The sequence below is a fragment of the Physella acuta genome, unplaced genomic scaffold (assembly GCF_028476545.2).
Source record: "Physella acuta isolate Inbredline_101_S28 unplaced genomic scaffold, ASM2847654v3 ptg000838l, whole genome shotgun sequence".
Lineage (NCBI taxonomy): Eukaryota > Metazoa > Mollusca > Gastropoda > Physidae > Physella > Physella acuta.
The window spans coordinates 147,286-166,589 of record NW_026732355.1 but is presented as its reverse complement, the minus strand read 5'-3'; the positions used below and the strand labels follow the sequence as shown (position 1 = coordinate 166,589).

The 19,304-nt window shown below is 41.1% G+C and overlaps 1 protein-coding gene across 11 annotated transcripts in view; it reads right to left on the bottom strand.

The window, feature by feature from the left end:
- LOC131951923 (solute carrier family 12 member 4) overlaps positions 1 to 19,304 on the bottom strand; it is a 112,658-nt gene that overhangs the window by 44,144 nt on the left and 49,210 nt on the right. For 4 of the 11 annotated variants that reach the window (XM_059314365.1, XM_059314362.1, XM_059314369.1 and 1 more), the window contains 2 exons: positions 3,130 to 3,554; positions 1,890 to 1,940 (listed from right to left, as the gene is read on the bottom strand). The exons of 4 other annotated variants lie outside the window; for them this stretch is intronic. In XM_059314365.1, the coding sequence (XP_059170348.1) occupies positions 1,890 to 1,940; positions 3,130 to 3,376 (298 nt within the window). In that variant the 5' untranslated portion in view covers positions 3,377 to 3,554. Of the gene's footprint in view, positions 1 to 1,889; positions 1,941 to 3,129; positions 3,555 to 12,870; positions 12,924 to 19,304 lie in introns of those variants that run through there. 3 more of the 11 variants (XM_059314363.1, XM_059314364.1, XM_059314366.1) reach the window with 3 other exon arrangements.

Sequence of the window (19,304 nt, the reverse complement as noted above, 5' to 3'; positions counted from 1 at the left end):
AGAAAGTTTTGACAAGTCAACGTCTATGTTATAAATTCATAAAATAACTACCTCTAGTCTGCCATGTAAATTGTAAAGCTCATCTTTTGAAAGTCATTAAAATCTTTACATGTGAAAACATTCGCTCGATGCAACTCAAAAATTAAAAAGTTCGCTTAATTAATCAAAAAAATTAAAAGGTTAATAATTAATAAATAGGTCAATGTATTAAGGGAATTTGAAAAAAAAATAGCGCTTCGAGCAAAGTTCACCAAGATACAAACATACATATTTTAAAAAAATGAAATGTTAGTGGCATAATTACTTTCAGAAAATAACAAGGCTACGCGTTTCGTTTTCGTTGATTAAATTAAACGAATTAAAGTAACGGACATTTTTATTTCTGCAGGTCATTCATTGTAGAGGTCTCGTGAGTACTCAGTAAAACTTATGTTCATGAAACATTCACGACGACTGTCCCTGCCCCCCCCCCCCTCTCCCCCCTCCCCCTATAAACTCCATGTTTTACATCAAAAGATCAAGTGAACGTACACAAAACACATTGATAATGAAAGTAGAAACAATTGTCTAACATTGTGGGCGTCAACTTGTGGACAGGCTGCATGCACCCCGTGGTAACCCCGCACTTGTTTATAAAACATGTTCCCATCTATTATTGGGAAAAACAAACATTCGAACACTATTATTGTTGTTCATACATCGAATCTATTTTAGAACTTTTAAGACATACTGAAGCCATTTTGTTCTCTAGGAACTATTCCTTGTATATGAATGCGTATGCGTATATGTTTGCCAATCAAAGCTCGATTTATTAAGGAGCATATAAAACTATTCTGATACTTATTGCTGACATATATATATATATATATATATATATATATATATATATATATATATATATATATATATATATAAAACATATACCTAATACTGTAAGTACAAAACTGGGTGTTTCGACCTAACGTCTTCACCAGAAATGCCAACAAAAAACATAAACTACAAACCAGGGCAGACAATGTTGCTCATTATCAGCTAATGAGGTGTCTAATAAAGAAAAAAAATGGGCAAGCACGCAAAAATTGAATTAATAAATTAGCCTTTAAGCCCTCCCCTCTTCCAGTCTGTTAGAAAAGTAATCTGCTGAATGCAAGCATTTCGACGTCTACATTTTGTCAGGGTATACAGGCCTAAACGTGAACACCCCGCCCCCTCCAGGGGAGGCGATCCCTACAGCTAACACCTATTCTATCTAAGGGAGGCGACCCCTCTAGCTAACATCCATCTAGGGGAGACGACCCTATAGCTAACATCCATCTAGGGAAGACGGACGACCCTAAAGCTAACATCCAACAGAGGAGGCGACCCCTAGAGCTTAACACCCACTCAGGGGGTCGACCCCCATAGCTAACATCCACTCAGGAAAGGTTAAAGATAGAAGGAACGAGGGGGGAAATGACGATGGTAAACAGATATTCTGTACACGATGCTTGTTTTCTATACACGTATCTATTTTTTCCCCCAAACAAAATATCACGTGCTAAAGAAATTATAAAAAAATTAGGGGAAACTGGGAAGAGTTTGAATATACACGCCTAAAGCGCTAAGATAAATAGCTCATTTGATCACTTTTTTTCTAGCCAATCAGAAACTGCTGGGGGAGGTGGGAAATAATTTTCATGGAGTAATCCTCATATGTAAACCAAGTTATTTCCCTTGATGGTAGTATTTTATTATTTCATTTTCTTAAATTAATAAAATATTTTTTTTGGGAGGAGTTAGGAAAGGTTTTGTAACGCGGGTTCTGATTGGCTGTGTTAAAAAATGTGTCAAGAAGCATGATGTAAGAAACCGGAAGTGTGCAGTTCTCATGCAGAGGAGTCAGACCTCACCCTCTCTGGTAGACGCCGATGTGTAGGAGGATGGCAGTGGGCCGAACCGTACTGGATGGGGGGTGAAGGGGGGAGAGAGCAAGGTTTCAGGTTAGGTGGCACTCAGTTCACTCACCACAGCGTACACATGGCTTAGACGTACCCTCATACCGCTATCACGTACCCAACTCTACTAGTGAGACGTACCCCCACTGTCGCTACGTACCCAACTCTACTATTTAGACGAACCCCCATTACAGCTACGTAACCAACTCTACTATTGCGACGTACCCCCATTACTGCTACATACCCAACTCTAATTGAGACGTACCCCCATTTACCGCTATGACGAACCCAACTCTAATTGAGACGGACCCCCCATTTACCGCTATGACGTACCCAACTCTACTATTGAGACGTCCCCCCATTACTGCTACGTACCCAACTCTAATTGAGACGTACCTCCATTACCGCTAAGACGTACCCAACTCTACTGTTGAGACGCTCTACTATTTCTACATTTATTGTGGTCTGTGTTCTTGTTATGATTTGTAAGCAGCGATACGACCCCAAGCTAAATCCTGATGCTAACCTAAAATTAAATGTACTGTCACATAGCGCCTAACCTAATTCTTAAATTTGAATACATGAATAAATTGCTATTAGTATCGCTGTGAAAATCTAACCCCAAATTGTCTACCCCCAACATCAAACATTACAGTCAAATATCAAACTGAACCGGATTCAAACCGAATCGCTAACATAAACCTAAGCCGCAACTGACCCATATCTCTATAGAGAAGTACGTCTAAGCCTGCATAACGCAAACTATCTTACAACAACTTTTTTGCCATTTAATAACTCAAAACGTTAAAACATTAAACAATCTTTATAGAAATTTGTAATGCAAAAAATAAAATACAATTCATCATTCATAATTAGATTCCTTTTTATGTATAGTGTCTTTTTTTATAATTTTTAGTTCAACATTGATTTCCTATAAAGTAAGTTGGATTGCTCCTTGCCAATACAAAAGCGGAATATATTAAAATTCTTTTAAAAAAATAATATTGCATTCTAAACATGACATCCTGGTTGAAATAATGAATCATTCAGTCTAGTGCCACTACTATAGTGCAACTTCAATGACGCTAAAAGCAACATTATCTTTATCTTCACATTGTAATAAAACCTAACAGCCTTATGCGTACGTACAAGTAAACATGTGTGTTCTGGGGGTCAGGGGTCACCGAAAACCTACCTGAGTTCTTGCTGTACTGCCGGCCGTCCCCAAGTTCAAGGTCCACCTCACCGTCGTCCAGGTTCTCGATCTTGTCGCCGTTGTCGTCCGACCCCTCCCCGGGGTCGTCCAGCGAGTGTTGTTTGGGTAACGACGGCGGCAGGTCGCCCGGCTCGACTTTCTTCACGTTGAACCGGCCGCCCACCTCCGTGACGGTGGGTTCCACAGGCGGGTTCAGCGGTTCCAGGACTTCGGGATCTTCCTCCATGTCCGCAGATAGTCCAGCGGTTCTCAAGTGGTGAGTCAATAGTTAATCTAAGTACGCCGGAAGATGCCAGGAATATAACAGTTGGTTCGCGTGAGCTGTTCACAGGTTTTTAAGATGGCTAACACATCACATCCCGTGGTTAGGAAAATTTTCGTTTGCACATCTCTTTGGCACAAAACTGAACAATGTTTTTTATTAATGTAGAATAGAGATAATATATCACACACGTTAATTTTCTTATTAATTATCAAAAGCACACGAAATTGCAAATGGGTAGAGGGGGTATATATCAATGGGGGTGTTTACCTCACAGGGGTGTGGTGGGGTCATTAGCTAAGGGTAAACTGGGGGGACAGGTTGTACACACTTAAGCTATCGTTAACTGGTATATGTACACAATACAGAAAAACCTAACATTATGTCAGACATATTGGTATCGTTAACTGGTATCTGTACACAATACAGAAAAACGAAACTTGATGTTAGACACATTGGAGGCTAAAAAACAACTTGCGCTTGTACAGAATCAAGACACGCAATTGATGTGTCTGTACATAATCAAGATTCAATGCGGATGTGATTATTTTAAAGTACTCCAGGGACACATTCAACACATCAGACAAGGAAGCAACACTGAAACCTACTGGGACCTAAAACAACACTGAAACCTACTGGGACCTACAGCAACACTGAAACCAACTGGGAATTACAACATCATTGAAACCAACTATGAACCATCAGGACGCCCATTAATACTGGGACCTACAACAGCACTGAAACCAACAATGAACCATCAGGACGCCCATTAATACTGGGACCTACAACAGGAATTAAACCATCAATGAACCATCAGGACGCCCATTAACACTGGGACATTAAACAACACTAAAAATCGACTATAAACCATCAGTCTATCCACATTCGAAGCTCCACTGCTAACGCCCATCCCGTACATCTCAAATCGCCCCTACAAGAGTCATTGCAGTCGCCACAGTCGCCGCGATAAACAGATATTTACGTTTCGACTAAAGTCTAAAATGACTGCCATCCCCCTCGAGAGGCCCATGTGGCCAGCAGACCAGCGTATGTTCTTTCCATTAATTATTTAACTTTCAATTAAACGAAACCGTTTCTGCAGAATTTCAATTAAAAAACAACATGGTTTACAAGGTGGGTGGGGGGTAGGGTGGGGGGGGGGGGGCTCTCAGGTCTATTTTCTTTAAAAGCAAATTAAATTAAACGTACAAGATCGATGAGGCGGCTGGCAGAGGCGATAGCACGTTGGATGTTTTAACGATAGGAAGACGATTGAGACTCGGTCAGACAAAAGCTAGACTAGAACATGCACAATACAAGTAAAGATATGGGATCCGGTAAAATGCGATCCAAAACGTTTCTAACGAAAGGTGAGACAGCCATAGGTACCAAGGGAGGGGAGAAATGTAAGCATGGCTTAAAGCTAGCCTACACAGATGGGTAGTATTTTGATCCAGAGTTCCACACAGATTTAAAGTGTAGAGAAATGTAAGCTTGGCTTAAAGCTAGCCTACACAGCTGGGTAGTATTTTGATACAGAGTTCCACACAGAGTTATCATGTGGAGAAATGTAAGCATGGCTTAAAGCTAGCCTATACAACTGGGTAGTATTTTGATACAGAGTTCCACACAGAGTTATCATGTGGAGAAATGTAAGCATGGCTTAAAGCTAGCCTATACAACTGGGTAGTATTTTGATACAGACTTCCACACAGAGTTATCATGTGGAGAAATGTAAGCATGGCTTAAAGCTAGCCTATACAACTGGGTAGTATTTTGATACAGACTTCCACACAGAGTTATCATGTGGAGAAATGTAAGCATAGCTTAAAGCTAGTCTACACAGCTGGGTAGGATCTTGACAGAGAGATCCACACACAACTAAATATTGCTAGAGGAGATGCACCTGAGGCGGAGACACGTAAAAAAACCCACAGACTGCATGATGAAAAGATAGGTAGGGCAGGGACATATACAAATACAGACTGCTTGTTAGGATAAGTTAGGGTATAGACACACAATTAAGGAGTGATTTAAAAAAATGTAATTAGGGATGCATGATAAAACAGACCGAGGAAATAGAGGTAGGAAAGGTGAATGCCAACAACCAAACACTGAACACTATCCCCTTTTTCCAATACAACTTGTCAACCAGAGGAATCGCTTCATCGTCCATCTGTTATCTACTCACTCGCTATGCCGGTGTCAGAGACAAGTACATGACGGTATCGTTTAATATCCAGTTATCTACACACATCCGATACCAGTGTCAGTGACAAGTACATGACGGTATCGTTTAATATACAGTTTTCTACACACGTTCGATACCAATGTCCAAGACATGGACTTGACGGGTATCGTTTAACTATACAGTTATCTACATACGTTCGATACCAATGTCAGAGACATGGGCTTGGCGGTATCGTTTAACTATCTAGACACGATCGATACCAGTATCAGAGACGTGGTATCGACTCTATCGATTAACAATCAAAATTCCAGCTAAAAAAACGTTCAAGTCTCTCATCTCCTAACTAAAGCCCTTCTGACGTAGTGTAGCCTACACAATTTTAAATTACAACCACAATTTTCTCTTTGAAACTTTATAAACTTTTATCCAATGAAGCAGTAAAGAGAAATAGTATACAGTTATTCGAATGATTATCATTGCTTAAATGTTAAACGAATTGTATGTCAGAGAAAAGTAATCACTGATTAATAATGCACCTTCGGGAAACATTAAGCTTAATGAGGGAGAAAAGGTGAGAGTTGTGTTAATTAATTAAAATAACTCTAACATGTGTTAGTGCGTATGTGCTTATGGGGTTTGAAAGGGTGGGTTAAGTATGCGCCAATTAGCGGGAAGGGGGAGGGAAATACGGAACACTACAACAAGGTAGGCAACATCTTACATGGCCAACACTTGTTCATATTTTAATTTGACATCAAGAGAAAATAAAATAAATTTAAAAAAAAACAACTTTTATAACAACATTTGAAATGCAGTGAAAATAAACTAAAAAAAAACAAATCAAACAGCAACGTATAATTTTGTTGGCCGAAGAAATATCTGAAACGCTTATGTAGCCGAAATTCTGGAGAATTCTTTTAGCGATGTCAACACGAAAGACTGAAACGGATTGGAAAACCTGAGTCAGAACAAAAATACGCGGGGGAAAAAATAAGCAAAGAAAAAATAAAAAAATAAAACAACAAAAAATAAAATCCTTTCGAAGAAGAGGGGTGGGTGGAGGCTGGTAAAGTGAGTGATGATCACACAGGTAGGAGAAGACAATCCATACAAGCAAACTAACACGAGCTACACAAGAGCCGAGTGAAATGCGATCATTTCAGCACGCTTCCAAGTTCAAGTTTATGAAATCTGACAACACAGTTTCAACTCGAAAAAAAAAATATATTTCAAAACGTCGTGCAACCACTTTTTTTTCTCTCTTCATCATTGGCAAAATCCCAGATCTCGTTGCTGCGAGAAGAGAATACGTCTTCTAAAAATAGACCCATCTTTTTATTCTCCGTGTGGTAGTTTAAAAAAAAAAAGAAAGATGGAGGCAATCAACACCACAGCAAACGCAATCAACCGCCGATTCAACACAACTCAAGGGGACTTAATTTCGTTCCATAACGGTCAACTAAGGGGAGGTAATAGTTCATGACGTCAAATCAGGGGAATTAATATTTCCATAACTTGCAAAGGTCTAGAAATTTGCAGGAGTTTAACAAGAACGTCTGCTAGCATTTTTTTGGCTCCTGGCATTGACAGGAATTCTAAACGGTTTCTATTTTTTTCTCCACCATATGTAGTATTTTTAAAGCTAGCTTCAATTAATTTGATTGGTATTCAAATTTCACAAAAGCTCAGATACATGTAATAGCTCTGTGTGGTAGTATCACCTAGTAGTCTAAAGACATACTGTTGTCCAATGTTCAGAAGGGCTGAGGAGACAGTTTCCAAGTTCACCTAAAGAAATGAGTCCCGAACATTAGGCTCAAGCTGGTTGGCTAAACCGGAAATTGAACAATCAAGATAAGGCGGGAGAGGGAAAAAATAGATTCCACCAGTCTTAGGGGACGGCGTGGTGGGGCGGTAGAGCGTATGATTGCTAACTCTAAAGGTCCCGAGCTTGGACCCCAGGGCACACGAGACTCGTTAGCTGTGTACAGCAACCTATCTAGGAGAGAAAACTTAATCAATGAACTGCTGCCTTGTAGTTTGTTCTTTCTTGGTTGAGCTAAGGCTATGGAAGCAAATCCAGGCTGAAGTCGGAGTTAACAGGTCATTTCTGCGAATACCATGTTGACTTTTGATTCTTAATTATGCTGGAGGAAATCTCCTATAATAATACAACAAAGAATGAGGAAAAAGAACCAGTTTGATCCCGGGTTAAATGTTCAACCAAAAAGCCTGGTGATCGTTCTACCAATCTTTCAACAAAATGCCATTTCACTGTATATTTTTTTATTCAAGTATTCAAGGAACCTCATTTAAAGTGTTTTCTAAACCCCGATATGCAATGCTCACACGAGAGTAAACTGTATTAGGATGAAGACCTAAACATTTCTGACACCCATATATCCGAACAATGGAACCCCTGGGTATCAGCCCGGAGGTTTCGTTCACCCCCCCCCCCCCATGCATCGTGTCACATGGTTTGGAACATAAAGGGCTGTTCAATCTTCGGATCCGTCCTCCCAATTTTCAGGGGTGGCAAACGCTCCTTCTACCTCCGTTCCCAAACTCGTATACGCTTAACTGTTTACAGATCTATAATATTATAAGTAAAAAGATTTGGACTCTTAAGAAAAGATCTAACCTAAAATTATTATTGAAAAGAGCTAAATTTATCAACGAACGAGGGCTAACATGTCGCAAATCACTGCACTAAACAAACAAACACTTTAGAATCAAGAGATCCAGCCTTTCTTTACAATGGCTCTTGTTTATCTAACGTATGGGTGCAGGGCTGCTCGGGTTGTTTGTAAACAAATGCAAGGGCCGTGGGTGTACCTAGCATAGGTGTTAAAGGTTAGAGGTCGAAGGTTAGATTTGATGGATCGATAAGTCACAGGTTAGGTAATAATCCAGGTAAGACAAGTATCACTACGTGTGTCAGTGGATGACGCAAAAATGGTAAAGTTTCCTTTGGATCCTGAGGGGCCCATGGGGATGGTAAAGTAGAGTTCACCTGTTTCTGTGACCTCGGAATATGAAGGGATTGTGTGGTCAGCACCAGGACAAACCGCCTGGATGGGAACTGAGACAAAACTGATGGTCAGAGTTTATGGAGACATTGTATGGTAATGTAGATGAGAGAAAATAACTCAGTTAAGACTAGTTCAGTTAGGTGAGACAAGTTCCGTCAGGTAAGACTAGTTCAGTCAGGTAAGACTAGTTCAGTCAGGTGAGACTAGTTCAGTGAGGTAAGACTAGTTCAGTCAGGTAAGACTAGTTCAGTCAGGTGAGACTAGTTCAGTGAGGTAAGACTAGTTCAGTCAGGTGAGACTAGTTCAGTGAGGTAAGACTAGTTCAGTCAGGTAAGACTAGTTCAGTGAGGTAAGACTAGTTCCGTCAGGTAAGACTAGTTCCGTCAGGTAAGACTAGTTCAGTGAGGTAAGACTAGTTCAGTCAGGTAAGACTAGCTCAGTCAGATAAGGCTAGTTCAGTCAGGTGAGACTAGTTCCGTCAGGTGAAAGAAGTCAGGTGAGGTTAAGCTAATTTTAGATGTCCAAGGTGACAAGATGCCAGCAAGACATTGGAACCAATCACGACATCAAATCGGCGAGAAATCGATCTCACAGGTGAGAGCGCAAAAAGCAATATATAGGGTATGTGTGTGTATTAGGGTGTGTGTGTGTGAGAGAGTTAGGGGGAGGAGCTGGGGGGGGGGGTTGATACCATAGCTAACAGAACACAAACAATATATTGGTGCATGTTTACGTGCGTGCGGAGGGGGGGGGGGGGTGTCATCTAACTCGGAATAAAAATGTGTGTGTGTGTGGGGGGGGGGGGGGGGGTGTGGGGTGTCTGATCACACAGGTAGTGAAACACACACCAATAAATGTGTGTGTAGAGTGGTGTGTTTGTGGGGGGGGATGAACACACTCCAATAAATGTGTGTGTGTGTGTGGGATGGTGTGTATGTAGGGTGGTGTGTTTAGGTTGGTATGTGTATGTGTGTGTGGGGGGGGGGGGGGAGTTGAGGGTGTCAGAACACAATCCAATAACCTTACCCCCACCCGTCAATCCCGCGGACAGTTCAGGTGTATTGACTCCCGTATTACACCCCCCTCCCAACCACCCCACCGGCGTCACGTAAGGAGAATGACGCGCGTGCAGACACAGACCGATGCCAAAGACAACACAGGCAGAGAGTGCTCACTCCCAGAAGAGAAACCCTTATCTCGAGGTGAACACGGATACACCATGTTCAGACAAGTGACAGTCTACAAGATGCATCACTGCTGCCTTAGAGAAATATAGCAATTCGCACAATTTTTTTTCTTCCGTGTACCTAAAAATAGTACCTACAGCAAGAATAGGGCTGGTAAGTAGGTCACCGACCAGTTCTACGGCTCAATAAAACCCGCATGAGCCATAGAACTGGTTGGTGACCTACTTACCAGCCCTACAAGTGCAGGGACAATTCAGTCGATATCCGCCTATAAACAGTTGGTCTTTCTTATTTTTAACAAAGACAACTGCTCACAACGCCACCTGTGGGTTTAAGTGGTTTGCATATAAAGCAAAACACAACACCTTAAATCACCATTTTAATGACATAAAAAAAGACTTGACCTGAAAGTAATTAGGATCTACCGTACCTGCCCCCACCCTCCCAAAGCCACCCCACAAGCCCCACCCATTACCCAAACAGGACAGCACTTGAGATATTGATCTCACTACAGCTGATCTGGTATTATCAAACACTAGATAAGACCCCCCCCCCCCCCCCCCCCCACCCCCACCCCAAACCAGAAAAAAAACTGTGTTCGGTAATATAAAAAACTGGACCGGAATTTTAGTTCAAAGGTTATCAGGGAAAATTTACTACGAGTTATATCGGTTTTGGCATGAATTTGAAAATCTGAATTCCGGCGCGTCTAGACGAAATAACTCATCGCCATTGGTTGGGTGAAATGATAGGGGGGAGGGAGGTGTTGCGGAGATGAGCAGGTAAAGTACCACCCGGGGGGTATTGACTGGGGGAAGGGTAATTGGTCCGGATCGATGGGTAGGGGGTAAAGACGCGGGAGTGGAGTTAATGACATCCGGTAATTGACGAAGGGTTAATGTCCTAATTCGTTACGGAGGCTTCTTGCGTTAGATATGAGCGGAAAATTGCAGCAATTCTTACATACCAGAAAATAAAACAGATTTAAACGGACATCATATTCCTCTTTTACAGACGAGAGTGAGAGAAGTAGCGTACAGCACACACATATGTGTTAGCCACATACGTCTGGTTGAAAACTAAAGCTAAAAACAAAGGAAGATGTAAAAACTCCTTAGATCGAAATGAGTTTTTCTTCCTAGATGTCGACAGTGGAGCGAAAATAGATCTATTTTGTCTAGCAAAAGGGTATCTTGGCTAAGCGTACGAGTAGAAAGTATATATCAACTGATGCTAAATTATAAAGGTTATAGGCCTAATTATGTAGATTATAGATAGACTGATGTCGGAGGGCAGCGACTTACACCGGCCGATGCCTGATTGTACGGGTTATAGGTAGGCTAATGTCAAATAGTAGCAGCTGATGCCCAATGATAGTGTTTACAGCCAGCTGATGTATAGACTACAGAACAGCTGATGTCAACTCCTATCTATCACCGTTGTTTGGCTTCAAACTATTCTAGCAATGTCAACTCAAAGCGCCACAGCAGACAGCGACAAGAATCTTAGATGTGATCTATAAAGCTGTGATATCTCAGATCAGTGTATCTTTCACAAGATGTGATCTATAACATGTAATATGTGATCTATAAACATGTGATATCTCAGGACAGTGTTTATCCTTCACAAGATGTGATCTATAATGTGATCTATAAAGCTGTGATATCTCAGGTCAGTGTTTATCCTACCGACGCAGAATATAAGTGATTGGTAACTTAAAACAGGAAGGCGCACATCACACAAGGTAGATAAAACTCCCGTTGGTAAACACCGTCAACACTTGCTTATCACAGATTTTGAGTATGTTCTGCGTGATACAAGGTGTGTAGCGCAGGACACATACACATATACAACGACGGGAAATCAATCTAAAGCCAGGCTTATCTCACAGGTATTCGGCTTGTCAAACTTCGACCTACTCTTGCAGTCGTAGTGGTTTAGAAATACAGGCAAAAGCGGCAGCTAAGCTCATTCAGCTGTTAGCTCCATACATCAACTACACAGCTCACATCTCGCCTCTATTGTAATAACTATAATTTTCTTCTTATACCCGGCTAATGACAGAGAATGTTACTGCACGACTGTCGTTTAAAAATTACATAAGCCGGCGACAACTATCGGGAAAGCAGTTAAATTGATACCTGTATTCCACAAGTCTAGAATCACCAGAATCACAGCGTCCAATTAAATATAACACACTGAACCCAATACTGTGTTAAGTCTCAACGTGAAATACCAATGCCGATTGGTATAATTAAAAATAAATAAAAGCTTGTAAAAATAAGGTGCTTTAAAAAAAAAAGAATAATTAAAACCAATAATTTATATATATGAAAAAAAAACCCATCTAAGAACGCAAAACATCATGGATAACAATGTCACATGAAACAGAAACTGTGATGTTAACAGCACTGTAGACATACATTTGTTACATAAACGCGCTAACGAGGCAAACAAACTGGAAATAGTTAATGTAAATTATATGACAACAGTTTGGGCTAAACGGTATCCGGGGCCGCCACATTGACTCCGATTCATCTCGAAATAAATACATTCATAACACTTAACATGATTACCAGCCTACACAATGTACCAGTACCAACTAAATTTAAATACTCTTCACAATACAAACAGAACTACGAAATACCAGCAATGACTCAAGTCGAACAACATGAAAATAACTCAAAGAACACGATAGGAACAATTTACCACCAACAACGTAATGTGCCACTAGTAACTCAACACATACCACCGAAAGTCTCTTTTTAATGTACGAACCCACACGAGACCAGATTCAGACAAGTACATTTAACCACCAGCACCTAAGTTGTGCATAATACCACCAGTCAATAAAACCACCAAAAATATGCAGTCACCCATGCTACTACCAGCAGATCAAATAGGAAAAAAAAATCATCATCAGCTAATCCACCACAACAGAATACCACCTGTAGACAAAATAATTTAGAAAACCACCATTTAATCCAGCCGTACAGAAAACCACTCACTAAAGCCACGTTTCAGTTCCAAATCACACAAAAAACCCACCGTATATGAATTTCAAAACCCACCAGTACAGTAGCACGTTCCACCCAATCAAGTGTTACAGAAAACACGAAAAACGCAGCCACTAGTTCAAGAAGAGTCAACCTTCGTCATGAGATATGGCAGGGGCGGAACTACCCCCCCGGGGTTGAGAGTCACTGCAGGGGGAGGGTGGAGGGGGGTAACCGGGAAGTCAGAAAAGGGGGTGTGTTGAAGTCAGTTAAATACGATATTTGATAATGGATTAGAATATTCTCGATTTTTTTTTTTTTAAACTTTTTAAAATTATGGAGGTTTTAGAATTCATTATCAACAGGAACCCCATTAAGGATGGTTTCCGCCCCTTAATTTGAAAAACTTAGGAAGATAAAGCGAGATAACGAATGACAGGAAATAACACAGTTGGCGACCCACGGGACTGTAAAGATCTCTTCATTTATTATCTCTCGGTGCTTGATTGCCTGATGAATTGTTCAACTAATGAGATAACGATGGCTGGAGATTTTTCGGTGATATGGCTGCAGATGTTTGGTGCTATGGCTGCAGATGTTTGGTGCTATGACTGCAGATGTTTGGTGCTATAGCTCCAATGGATGCAGATATTTAGTGCAATGGATGCAGATATTTGACTTTATTGCTGCAGATGTTTGGTGCTATAGCTCCTATAGCTGAAAATGTTTGGTGCTATAGCTCCTATAGCGGTAAACGTTTGGTGCTATGGATCTTATAGCTGCAGACAATGTTTGGTGCTATGGCTGCACATGTTTGGTGCTATAGCTCAAATGGATGCAGATATTTAGTGCAATGGATGCAGATATTTGTCTTTATTGCTGCAGATGTTTGGCGGCATACCTTTGGTGCTATTTCTTATAATGCTAGACTGCTATAGCTGCAATGGAAGCAGATTATTAGTGCTATGGCTGGTAATGTTTAGTACTATAGCTCCAATGGCTGTAGATGTTTGGTGCAATTACTCCCATCGCCGATGTACGTTTATGGCTGGCACAAAGTTGTGGAAGACCCGTGTGACTCCTCAAGCATGGTGTCTTCTTCATTCCTTGAGTGACCCTCATATTAGATCTTAATCGGTTAGTCCTTGACCTCAACTTTGACCTGATTTTCTTTCAAGATATGCTCCAAATTACAGTATTTATTAACCCAGTTTTCTTAAGACAGCAAATTATTTTCAACAAAAGTCTGTAAAAAGTTCTTCATATATCGCTGCCGATTCTGACGTGATGTCCGGCGAAAATATTTTGCGGACAGAGAGAGAGAGAGAGAGAGATGTGCGAACGTGGCCCATTATAGATTTAGATTAGACATGACGGTGTGTTTGAATTAATCATATGTTTACACACTTCTTGCTTACATGTGTGCGGAGGCCCTAGAAGGGACACCAAATACAGCTGAGGTAACAGGTTGTATTCTGACCATTTTAAACTTTAACATATAATCAAATCATCATTGGATATGACAGTATGTTTAATTAATCATATGTTTACACACTTTAATTAACATAGAATCCACCGCAATTATTATCATCATTAAATATGCCAGTGTGTTGTAATTCGTCATATGTTTACACGCCTCAAGCTCCATATGTCGTGGTGTGTTATACTAACAGAGAAACACAGTCGACAGATGAAAAGGTCACGAATTCATTAAGTCGCCGGTGCCGCGTTAACTAAAGAAAACAAAAATACCCCCCCCCCCCTTTCCACTCAGTATTAGCAAATGAATGACGAAGCATCTTTTGGTTCGGCCAACTGCCCGTGCGGGCGATGAGTTTTTAATTACATAATCATTACAATTAGCATCGGGACGGGGGGGGGGGGGGTACATAGCAGACAGCAAACACCAGGTTGTGATATTTTACTCTCGGGGAGCTAAAACATCAAACATATTACTTGAGAGGGGGCTTCCTTCATTAGCAAATACCACCCTCCCCACACACACACACAAATATATTCAAAAGATGGGCATCAAACTTTTTTCTTAAGAGGGTGTTCAATTAATTAGCGGTTGACGGAAAAAAATATTTAAAAGTCGGACGTAACTTCATATGATACTCAATTAATCAGCAGTAAGCCGAAAAGTAAACTCTAATCCTGGGTGTCAAATACAGTGCCTCAGATGTCTTAAAGTTGAGTAGAGTCAACGGGTTCCTGATTAAGGCATACGATGTCCAATTAACTAGGGGATTTTTGGATTAATCGTAGGTTTCACAATTACAGGCTAGGTAATCAATTGGAGGTAGCTTAAAACTCCTCCTTATTAAAGGCTAGGCAATCAATTGGATTGCCCAAAATTCCTCACAATTTAAAGGCTAGGCAATCAATTAGGTTGCCCAAAATTCCTCACAATTTAGAGTCTAGGCAATCAATTAGGTTGCCCAGAATTCTTCACAATTTAGAGTCTAGGCAATCAATTAGGTTGCCCAAAAATTGATCCCAATTAGAGGTTAGGCAATCGGCGGTTGTTTGAAATAATTCATCCCAACTAGAAGTTAGGCAATCAATTAGGTTGACCAAAGTTCTTCACAAAACAAAAACATTTTTAAAGACTGTTTTAAGTATGAAAAGACCAAGTGTAGAACATTGTTATTTAAAAGCAGGCCAACAATTCTATTCACCCTGATTTAAATGGTATATGATTGACCAATATTTTCAACAGGACCTTAACATCACCCTTTTTATTTTATTTTGGCCGCGCCGCTAAATTACCTTACTTGAAGTATTGGACAAGATAAAAGAATGGAATGATAAGAGATAGCGAGGCATTGAGAACAATCGTCCGTGTGGAGACTTGGCTTATAACAGAAACCAATGGTACTCGTGGTCCTCTTGTTGATAACCTGATATCAAACGGTGAAGGGGATACAAGAGAGGTGGAAGGTTAAGGACATGGCAGTCTAGATCTTCAAGAATATTGTATTTTGCAAAAAAATAATAATAATTAAAGCACAACTCCACATGTTGCTGAGACAAATAGGCAGGGTGACACGAAGTTAGGTGGTGGTGACACAACACTAAGGAATGGTAACACGTAGTTATATGATGGTGACACGACACCAACCGGCAGTAGCATTACCCCCAGGGAGTAGTAAAACTACACCCAGTGTTGGGGATACACCACCCAGTGACGTCACAGACCACATGACCGCAACAACGTCATCCACTCATCCATTTTTAACCAACTCATCCGCTCCTGTCATTGCCCCACACCACTCCATGATAGAAATCTTGTACTGAAGACCTCAGTGTAAGGAGATTGTCTTGTTTGTTTCTTAAGACACAGCAACCTACGTTTATGAACATTGTTTACGACTGCTTATCTTAATCGTATAGCTCTTCAATATTGAAAGTAAACTTTGGCTCTTTAAGCTTACATATTTTAAAAAAAAAACCTACATTTTCAGGTTTTTACCAGCGTATATGACACCAAGCCTTCAGAGACAATTATTATACAAGTACACTTCGCCTATAGGACATAAAATTCTCAGAAACTTAGGTATAGTATGTTTATTTAGATTCCGCTTATAATGAGATAGTAGCGTCAACACTAAGCCCAGCTTTTACTATCCCTGACTCAGGTACCCATTTGGGCTGAGTGTGACTCAGTGAAGTCCATGAAACAAACTCGAGACTTACAGGGACCAATCCTATTTATAGTAAAGTCTATGAAACAAACTCGAGACTTATGGGGACCAATCCTATTTATAGTGAAGTCGATGAAACAAACTCGAGACTTATGGGGACCAATCCTATTTATAGTAAAGTCTATGAAACAAACTCGAGACTTATGGGGACCAATCCTATTTATAGTAAAGTCTATGAAACAAACTCGAGACTTACAGGGACCAATCCTATTTTTTATAGACAACATGAATACATGACAGGAAAATTAGCTTTAAAAAATTCGAGAAAATTATACACCATCAACGTCGCTATTCAAATCAGCAACAAGTGATACATATCGCATTTGCTATTTACATTAATGGAACACACGCAACGCTGCATAGAATGGCAATACAGTAGGTGTTAACTTATGTGGCCAGATAGTACTGGTAAAACCAACTTCTTTTGGTTTTGTCAGTTTCTTAAATCGCGTGACTCCTTTACGGAGACATCCCGGCATACAATAACATCCTGGCTAAGCCGGCATACAGTGACAGCGTGGCAAGACCGACAGCCGGAATAATCTTGGATAAGCCGGAAGCCGGTAACATCATGTACAAATTTTACAAAAATTGTAAAATTGTGTTCTTTGTTGCAGATAGCGTTACAAAAACGGAGTCCAAGTTGGCGCCAAAAGAAATCTTTGAAATGTTTATGTTAATACTGCATTTTTTGTATTTAGAGATACAGGTCTAGAGGCTTCAGTAGAGGATGGTTTTAGCTAGATCTTGCTAATAGAGCAGGGCATAAGGCACCATGAGATGTGTTTGAAGCTACTTCAGGTGTTCGTGTGCATGAGTCTCGTGTACAGTCGTGGAGGGGTGTTGTGTAGTGTGTACACGTGTATGGTGATAAAGAACACACCAAACATGTCGTGACGTTGAATAGCATACCAATGAGTTATGACGTTGAATAGCACAACAACGATGTTGTGACGCTGAATAGCACACCAACGTGTTTCTTACGCCGAATAGCCCACCAACCATGTTGTGACGCCGAATAGCCCACAACCATGTTGTGACGCCGAATAGCCCACAACCATGTTGTGACGCCGAATAGCCCACAACCATGTTGTGACGCCGAATAGCCCACAACCATGTTGTGACGCTGAATAGCCCACAACCATATTGTGACGCTGAAGATCACACCGACTGTTTTGTCACACCGAACATCACGTTAACCGTGAGCTTATAACAAAAAAAAATCTAAACCGAGATTCCAATCGTAATGCCATCCATCTTGCAGCACAAAGCAAGCGATATATTTGGAAGTCGATAAAAGCAAATGATATGCAAAATCGCAAGACAAAAAAAAAAAAGCGGAGATGCAAGTCGAGAAAATAAAGTAGGAAAAGTAGGAAAGCTGATCCTGGAATTTCAACACACACGATAGGCATGTTTCGGGATGCATGAGAGAGGGGAAGGTGTATGATGGGGTGGGGAGTAGGGCGTTATGGGGGTAATGGACACTGGGGGGGGGGGGGATATATGGGAGTTGGTCGGAGAGAAAAAATCTCTAGGCCAGAAAACACCCAGAGAACGATACCTCTTGGCCAGAAAACACCAATAAAACGATAACTCTAGCCAAGAAAACACCCAGAAAACTACACCTCTAGCCCAGAAAACACCCAGAGAACGATACCTTTAGCACAGAAAACACCCAGAGAACGATACCTCTAGGCCAGAAAACACCCAGAGAACGATAACTCTAGCCCAGAAAACACCCAGAGAACGATACATCTAGCCCAGAAAACACCCAGAGAACGATACCACTAGGCCAGAAAACACCCAGAGAACGATAACTCTAGCCCAGAAAACACCCAGAGAACGATACCTCTAGGCCAGAAAACACCAATAAAACGATAACTCTAGCCAAGAAAACACCCAGAGAACGATACCTCTAGCCCAAAAAACATTTAGAGAACGATACCTTTAGGCCAGAAAACATTCAGAGAACGATACCTCTAGACCAGAAAACACCCACTTCTCAAGATAGAGCAGATCGATAAACACATCTATTATTAACTTTGATCATTAGACACAGTCGTGTACTAGACATCACCGGACAATCGAACGGGTATTGATTGGTCCGTGTGATCAAGGAGTTTTTCTGGGTGATCTCCGAGACTGTGGGTCGACTCGGGGATAACGTCTATGGCTTCAAAGGCGGCGTGGACAAAGTGGGATGGATAAGGGAGTGTGGGAAAGGCCGTGAGTGTAGGAAAGGCCGTGAGTGTGTGAGGGAATGGTTAGTGTGGGAACGAACTGTGGGTGTGGTTAGGACATGTGAGTGTTTGAGGGAATAGTAAGTGTGGGAAAGGCCGTGAGTGTGGGAAAGGCCGTGAGTGTGTGAGGGAATGGTTAGTGTGGGAACGAACTGTGGGTGTGGTTAGGACATGGGAGTGTGTGAGGGAATAGTAAGTGTGGGAAAGAACTGTAAGTGTGGGAAGGATATTGGAGTGTGTGAGGGAGTTGAAAGTGTGAGAAGAAAATAGGAGTGTGTGAAGAATGTGGGAGTGGGGGGACATGGGAGTATGCTAGGGAATTGTAAGTGTGGGAATGCAATGGGAGTGTTAGAGAATTGAAATTGTGGGAATGAAATAGAAGTGTGTGAGGGAATTGAAAGTGTGGGAAGGACATAGGAGGGTCCGAGGGAATTGTGAGTGTGGGAACGACATATGAATGTGTGAGGGACGTGAGAGTGGGAGGGAGATGCCACTTTCGACAGTGCTTTGACCAGCTCACAGAGAGCAGGGACTAA